At 44.9% G+C, this 8,878-nt stretch overlaps 1 protein-coding gene across 1 annotated transcript; it reads right to left on the bottom strand.

The window, feature by feature from the left end:
- Positions 1-4,075: 4,075 nt before the first annotated feature.
- Positions 4,076-5,164, bottom strand: LOC119341121 (transcription factor MYB44-like). Its single transcript, XM_037613006.1, has one exon. The coding sequence runs from the start codon at positions 5,088-5,090 to the stop codon at positions 4,224-4,226; it is 867 nt and encodes a 288-aa protein (XP_037468903.1). The 5' UTR covers positions 5,091-5,164; the 3' UTR covers positions 4,076-4,223.
- Positions 5,165-8,878: the final 3,714 nt, after the last annotated feature.

The raw sequence follows: 8,878 nt of genomic DNA, 5'->3' as shown, positions 1-8,878 counted from the left end.
CAGAAGGAGAACATGGGGGAAGCTAGGTGCCCGTGATCCTCACCCACGTCACTTTGTCATACACCGAATCTGCAACGGCAATGAGGTAAAAAAAAGACCACATATGCCTTGTATTCGGTTTTTGTTCGTTGTAATACCAGATGACAGTGACAATTGTTGGTAAATGTGCAGTGTTTTTGATTTAGTGATGAATTTCTGAATTTGGTTGGTTTGACACACAACAATTAAACATTTCCCAATTATATGATTGGTGATTTCGATACAAATGATGTCGACCTCGAGGGCGCATTGTTGTCGCATTTTGAACATGACTCCCTCCTACATATACAATTTGACCGATCTGACGCCCCTGACTCGTCAAAAAAGAAGACAATTCAGGGAAGCAACTTTAAACCTGATGAGGATGTTGCGGTTGTCCTGGCATGGCAAGATATCTCTCTTGATGTGATCGCCAGGAAAGATCAATAGGCGGCAAAGTATTGAAAACACGTCGAGGTGCATTTTCAACATCATCTTGGGCGAAGACCGAAACATAGTCTCAAATCTCTCACAATCCAATGGGGTTCGCTTCAACAGGTGATGATGCCGTTGGGCGGGTTGTAAGGAGCAACTGAAGCACACTCCTTGTAGTGGTGTCATCATTGATCAATATGAAGCAATCTTATTGTTTTTATTGCCACATTTGTATTACTTTGAGCATTCTTATCAATTTGTGCATTTGTTTGTTTTAGTGTGAAATAGCCCAATATAGGCTCAAACAAATGCCCAAGTCGAAGGGAAAACCGTTTGGCCTCCAACATTGTTGGGCTTTTTTGAAGAGCACGAGAAATGGAAGGCGAGGAATGATAAAGGTAATCCAAAAGCTGGAAGCGCGCCAAGTCCTCACTGCAGATGGACGACAACGCAGATGATGTTGATGTACATGAAAGAGCAAAGGTTCCTAAAAATACCACTCCGGCGGTTAGCACGGGTGGACCAACAAGAGAAAGTCGAAAAGCTAAGAATAAAAAGAGAAGGAGAGGTGAAGGTGATTCAAAAAAGATCGATGAGTTAATGAGGACAAGAAGCAAATACGCTGAGAAGAAGAAGCAAGAAAAACAAGAGATGGAGAATAAGAACAACCAAGAGAAGAGGACGAGATGAGATGAAATGCAGCGGAGCGGATGGCACACCGTCGTCATCACCCCTCCCTTATCGGAGCCGACCAAAACTTGTTATTGTAGAAAGTTAAGAAGTCATCGTGCAAAGGCCCCACAGGATCAACGCACCAGAGCAACCACCATTGCCGATGAAAAGAGTACGAAGGATGAAACCTATAAAGACGTGATCAAAGACTAGATCCAAACGAATCCATCAAAGACCAACACTGAACAAATCCCATAAGATTCAAGTGAGGCAAACCTCCACACTCCCTTCGAGTATGCTGGACGCATCGTCGGCACTGGGATCAAACATGGGAGACACTATTCCTACTAAAAGATATCGTTGTTGCCACACAGCACCAACCAAGACGTAAATCTAACAATAACGAGGGTTGGGTCCCTTCCAAAGGCGGGGGTCGAGGTCCTCCGCACCTCCACGGCCTGGAGGCCAACGGAGGAGGGGCGGTATGAGAAAATGTGTGATCCCCTATAAATCATAATTTTTTTGAGGGATATGTTTTGGACTTTTAACACGCCATACATGTGCTAGAGATGCTCTTAACACACGAAAAAATAGTCCACTCCAAATTGTACTGTTCATTCCCCGTGAGACAACATCGATGTTAGCTGAAATAATTCACAGCACAATGTTGTGTCACCACTTTACTCAGATCCAAGAATTCATTTATTGAAAATGGTACTATGTATAAACTCAGCGATTTCAATCCAACACAGTTTTTACTGCGCCGATCGACTTCTGAACTGAAGTTTTTTTCCTTTTTCCTCTTTCCCTAAAGGATATGCTATGGGAAATCATGTCGAAACTGCCCATGAAAGAGGTTGACCGGACCGTGTTTTGTCGACCGAGTAGAGATATACATGGACAGCCTGCCCAAAGCTCAGGTTCAATCGCTGCATCGTGTGTGGCCTTTGGGGGAAACAAGATACCCAGGTGTTCGTCGACCGTATTAATGATGTTCTTCGACAACATCGCCGCAGGGGGGCGGGGGGTCGAGGAACTTGGGATCAAATTTGAACTCGACGGCAAGCTAGGTGGCCATCTCAACAATTGGGTCAGTTTCGCCGTGTCGTCGCGGACAAAGAATCTAACTTTGGATTTGGCGTCAGGGCCCATTTTACTCGGGCGCTCTCCTTACATATTCCCTTTTCTACCTTTGGACAAGGAAAGTACATCGTTTCTACAATGTCTTCGGCTTAGCTGGGTGTGTCTGAAACCTCCTCCCCACTTCGCAGGTTTCTCAAACCTAAGAAAGAAAGCTTGACCTCAATGCCGTGTGATAACCACCAGAAGGGGTCTCGAGGACATCTTATGCGGCTGCGACAACCTTGAGTGGCTGAGCATGATCAAATGCTATTTGAATGATGAACTGACGGTGGTTCTGGCACTGCCCCACCTACGGTACTTGCGAGTGGAGCATTGCGGTGACCAAGATAGACTTCCATGCTGCAAAGCTCGCGACGTTTGTGTAAGATGGATGTTGCATGCCTATTGCCATCGGTCATGCTTCGACAAAGCTGGAGAGTGGCTTCTCGAGGTGATCCCGGCGAACGTTTGTGTCCAACACATCATGTTCGACTTTTCAGTTACACAAGTAAAGGTATGTATGTTCTTGGCACGAACATTAATCCTTGCTATGTCTTGGCTCGTGTAAGTTGGTTTCGCAACAGTGTTTGCTCTTGGATATTTCAGTGGCAGTGGATGCTAGAGAGCCCTCGCGTGTTTTCCTGGCTCGAGCATGTACGGTTACGAGGCCTGATGTGTTATCAAGATGATGAAAATATTCTCTACTCGATTTCTTTACTGAGGGTTGCTTCGGCTATCGAGAACCTCGAACTACATGTGAGTGAACTTCTCGATCGGTTCCTCTTTATGAACATATAGCTATTGTTTTCAACCCAAGCATCTGTCACATGTTTCGTTCCGGCCCCATTTCTCGGACCATCTATTTAATCTGAGTTGATCAGGATCTCTCGTTCTCAGAATTTACCTCTCTTCAAACATGCATATAATTTACTAATTGCTCAATTATTTTCAAAGGTTCATATACTTATAGAAGTAGTAACAGCATCTGTGTAACTGAACTTCAGCTTTACTGCAACCTTACAGATCTTCATGCCTATACTAGATACTCACGATGTCATGCAGTTACAATACCTTCTTTGGTTGCCCTATGGAAACAGCGGGCCTTTGATCCAGGAAATATCCCAAACTCAGAGCAGCCAAGGGCCAGGTGGACTTCGTCACGCGTGTCGTGGAGAATGCCCCCTGATAGAGGTCGTCACGATTGATACAGTTGGACGACAACATGAGGTTCTGTATCCGAACACGATAATCCTGGCACGCCATAGCACGGCTCCACGTACTATCCCTGCTCTTGATGCTGTCAGGGGTCCTCTTCTTGAGAGGCTTCTCCACCGGACGCGAAGCTCTTTCTGAGAGACGACAATAGTCACCATCTGAACTCAGCAACACAATTAGCAGGATCGCGCTGATGCTTCCGTCCATGTATACCGATGTTGCAGATAGAATGGTCTGATGTTTGATCTTCGGTACTGTACCCACAGCTATCCAATACGAAGTTGATTTTTCTAAATCATGAAATATCCATACATAAACGCCTTATGCTGTGAAATTATTTTGGTCGCCATTGTGTCTGATTGTTCAGCTTCTCCATCGTGGAGAACATAGGTTTCCATCGTGCCTTTTGCGACGCTTGATGATACCCAGCTTCTCCTTGCGTCAGATACAAAACAGAGATTTTTCGTTTCAGATCCATATATATACTGCTAGATTCGTTTGCTATTTGCAGGAGAACAAATATGACATGAGTGAGCTCTGACTTGGACACATGCATGTTTTCTTTCCATTTAATATGTTTGTATATACAGAAAGAAAGAAGCAAATCGTCAGCTTAAGCTTAGCTTGGCTCTGCCTAGTCTTTTCTCCCATTGCTAATTCAGTTCAGACTTGAGACTTCAGATCCTAACGAATGAAGCAAGACCGCTGAGCAGATGGCGGCTGTCCTAGATTGATCGACCTGATGGATCGATTGATCTTGGTCACTGCATCCTCACAACCGCGCCAGCGCGCTCCGCCGCGGCCCGCATCACGCCGTCCACAACCTGAGGCATGGACGGCAGGTTGGCGCCGCAGCCGACGCCGGAGATGTACCTTCGCACCTCGTCCCGGATCATCTCCTGCATCAGCGCCGCAAACTCAGGGCTGAATGGGTAGGACGTCGGCGCCGGAGTGGGCGGCGGCGACGGGGAGGGCGACGGCTGGTGGAAATGACTGTGGGAGCTGTCGTGGTGGAACCCCTGGACGTCGGTGCCGGGAAGGGAGAGGGAGAGCGAGGTGAGCGGGTCCTCCTGCTCCTCCCGCTCCTCCTCGTGCCGCCGGCTCATGGCGCAGTCCGCTGGCTCGAACCCGCCGGCCCGCGCCACCGGGCGGTAAACCTGGCCCCCGAAGACACCGCCATGGCTGAGGTCGCTGCGGTCCGATCCGGAGCCACACCCCGACCCCGATCCGGAGGTGCTCTCCGGCGTGACGCTGGCGCGCTTGCACGGCCGCTCCTCCTCCTCTGCAACGCCAACATCGGCGAGCCTGCGCTTGAGGGAGCAGTTCCAATGGTTCTTGACGGCGTTGTCGGTGCGGCCGTGCAGCAGGCGCGCGATGACGGCCCAGCGGTTGCCGAGTCTCGCATGGGCGCGGGCGATGGCGGCGTCCTCCTCGGCCGTGAACGGCCTGCGCTCCACCCCGGGCGACAGCTGGTTGCACCAACGCAGGCGGCAGGACTTGCCGGACCTGCCGGGCACCCCGCGGCCGATGGCCGTCCAGTTGCGCGCGCCGTGGCACTCCACCAGCCGCCGCAGCGCGGCGTCCTCCTCCGGGCTCCATGGACCCCTGATCCGGTCGCAGCCCTCCATTGCGATTGATCGATCTGGCTAGCTGGCTGCTGCTACGGCGGGGAGCTGGAGACTGGGATGGGAGAGTGATTGATTCGTCGTGGGTGGCGGCGAGCGGTGGTGGTGGTTGTCGGGGAGGAGGAGGGTATTTGTAGTCGGTGATGTGGCCGGCAGGCACAGCTGGCCGCACGAGGCCCCATCCAACTGCAACTGCTACTGCATGCACGTACGCATCGGAGACGAAACCTCCTGCCTGGTCCGGTCCAATCCTACCCGCGGTGCTTGTCGTTTTCGCTGGCTGGATGCCATGTGGGGCCGGATCGAGGAGGGCCCACTTCTCGGCGACATAGCTGGCGATTGGTTTCCGTGTTGGCCACCGTGGATTTCATTCAAATTTTGAACCGTGGTACAGTAGCGTCGTTTCTGTAGCGCCATACCCGTGCATCGCTACGGAGCCATAAAAACGACGATGTGATACTATTGGCTTTGGAAATTGTTGAAAAATAAAACATATGATCAATTGTGGGAGGAATGCCTTTCAGAAGGTGTCTGTTGGGGAAAGAGGTGTCTCCCCAACACATTCCTTCACCATGTATATAAATGGGTCTCCCACATTGCAATGAGACTAGAGAATTTGTGTCTCCTCTTTGTCTTCGTTACTTTACGTTCAACTCCTCGTGTTTCTCTAACCACAAAATTGCTTAGTATTCCCTCCATTTCAAAATAAATGACCCAACTTTGTACTAACTTTGTACTAAAGTTAGTACAAAGTTGGGTCATCTATTTTGGAACGGAGGAAGTACTGTATAAGCACTAGCACAAATTTCAGGTAATGGTATGGCACCCGTTGGGGTGTACCAGTTGATTCTTCATAAGAAGTTCGTCATATTTTTAACCTGAAATAAAGATGGTATTTTTTTACCATCATAGGAGAATGTAAAGTGCAGTAAGGACATACAATCAGATTAATATCTGAGACTGCCTTATCATATAATCTCAACTTAGTGTTGATTTATAGACAACAGAATTATAAACCTCAACGGACTCGAAATCCTAAGAATGAATGAATAATTATTCATGTGATATTTATAACAATATATCTCGCCTCAATAAAGGCTCAAAGGGAAAATGGATATTCATTATCCATTACATACTCAGTTTGAGAACCGAGCCATTGCGATCACACATAAATGCAAATATGCATATTCTTAGCTATTTATAAATAGCCATGACATTTTCTGCAGGGGGGGTTTCTGTGGCAACAAGCCCTGGGTAGACAAAATCTTTAATGTCCATGACCCATCTTTAAATAGTTACTTTCACCTAATATCATCTCATCGCATTTCCTTTACAAAAAGTTCAGCCATATGTTGCATGAAATTCTCATGCATTAATTTACCTTCAGTAAATTAAGTAGGATAAAAATGCTATGGCTAAGCATGATCATGATGATGGTGATTCTTAGTGACCCATAAGTCAAGCCTTCTAGAACACCACAGTGTGGTGTGGATCTTCCAAGTAAAGGTAGTCACCTCAAAAAGGACAAACCTTTATTTTCCTTAAAACACATAGAGGTAGTCGACCACCTAGTGGTGCCTCACTCTTATGGACAGTTCTCATTGATCATAGCCTCCACAACTTTATGTTATTTATAACACATGAAGGTGATCACCATAAAATGGCGTAAACCTCTCAGCTGTGCATGAAACTTAATTCATAGTTATGATGGCGTCTCATAAGTTGTGTACGCATGGAAGGTAATCACCAAAATATGCAAGTACTTTGCATAATTCTCTTCATAGCATAACTACGATGTTGTCACCAACAATGTCTTTGATTCCACTCCTGATGGAGTATATGACTCAACAGTCACAACCAATAATAAATGCTATGAAGTTGCCAAGTATTTGGAAAGACATCATGAAGGTAGTCACAACGATGTAGGCATCATAATGGCTATGTCATAGTTTTGTACCTTCATTTTGCTTTGAATAAACATAGATAATCACTAAGTAGCGTAGATCTCACTCTTATGGAGCTTTTCACAACCTTGTGTTAATTAAAAACACATTGAAGGTAATCGCCACATGGTAGTGTAGACCTCGCAGTTGTGAACGAAATTAATTCGTTGCCATAATGCAATCCATATGTTGTGTGCAAAATTGAAGGTAGTCATCATGTCGAAATGACATAATATAGACCTCACAATTACATTGGATAATCTACAATTAAGCAGTATGTACAATTTGTCGATTCCTTGTGACAAATGTAAATTTGACATAGTCAGCCAGTGTCATACACTTCACTACCTTATGTTTCCCAAACTTGCAAGCAAGTTCCATATTTTATGCAAATGAAGGAATCAACATATTGCTTTGCAACAGTATTACACATGTAATACAAATAAATGCAGAAGTATAAACATACTTGTGCAACATATATGAGGACTTGGGGCCTCAAACGGTCATTTTACATGATGTAAAATGATGCATGATCAATTATTATGCAATTCAGGAAGACTTGGTGGCCTGTATATTTGATCTGAAGATGTAAAGATGATGTCTTACTACCTCTATTGCATGCTTTATGATGATTTTTAAGAGACTATTGTAGGAATGTAGGTCCTTTGCAAGATTTACAGTGCGATAACATTTTAAATTCTAAAATATAGGTGAATGGACATGAGTAATTTGAATGCCACATGATTGTGGATTTGGTAGGAGGACAACTCCATGACCACGCTAAAATTGCAATGTGCTTGCTCTCTTCTATTATGCAATAGAACTGGAAGAATAGATTGGGTAGAGAAATCAAAATAAAGACGATAACTTTGGATTGGAACCGTATGATTTATAATATATGTTTTTTATAAGAGTGTTATGCTCACATTAGTGTAGCAGTGTATTTGTTTATCTGGGATGGGATAGGTCTCACAATAACATTTGTTTATTAGTATATCTTCTGAAAGGTTGCTAGTCCACATGTGGGTAGAAGTGTATTTGTTTATTTTTATGGTCCCACATGTGAACTCATCATCAACTCTAACCTTTATAAGCCGGAACGATAAAGGGGCAATGGGGAGGCGGAGAGAGTTTGGCGAAGATGAATGAATCCGTAAATCTGATCTATATGCTCCTCCTTTCAATTCGTATTTTTGAAATTTAGAGCATCTACAACTGGAATGTGGTAATTTGAGTCCCTACATGATTGCGGACAACGCTTGATCACCCCTCAAATGCCTGTGTTCATAGCTGCCCCTTCATATTAAACTCTCCAAATTCATGCAGCATGGAAATAGATCAACGTATACATAGTACTCACTCCGTCACACAATATAAGATGTTTTTGCAAGTTGTTTTAGCTTGTAGAAACGTTGGCGAAGATGAATGAATCCGTAAATCCAATCTCTATGCTCCTCCTTTCAATTCGTATTTTTTAAATTTAGAGCATCTACAACTGGAATGTGGTAATTTGAGTCCCTACATGATTGCGGACAACGTTCAATCACCCCTCAAATGCTTGTGTTCATAGCTGCCCCTTCATATTAAACTCTCCAAATTCATGCAGCATGGAAATAGATCAACGTATACATTGTACTCACTCCGTCACACAATATAAGATGTTTTTCCAAGCTGTTTTATCTTGTAGAAACGTCTTATATTATGAGACGGGAGAGTAGCATTCATGGAACCGAACAAAGCAAGTTCAACATAAAACCAGGCATAGATTGTTCTGTAGGAAAATACGATCTAGAACTACTCCCTATGTTTCTAAATATAAGTCTTTTTAGAGATTTCAATACAAACTAC

Source organism: Triticum dicoccoides, chromosome 7B (assembly GCF_002162155.2).
Source record: "Triticum dicoccoides isolate Atlit2015 ecotype Zavitan chromosome 7B, WEW_v2.0, whole genome shotgun sequence".
Taxonomy (NCBI): domain Eukaryota; kingdom Viridiplantae; phylum Streptophyta; class Magnoliopsida; order Poales; family Poaceae; genus Triticum; species Triticum dicoccoides.
Note: the sequence above shows the minus strand (reverse complement) of the source record. Positions and strands in the feature narration are given on the sequence as shown.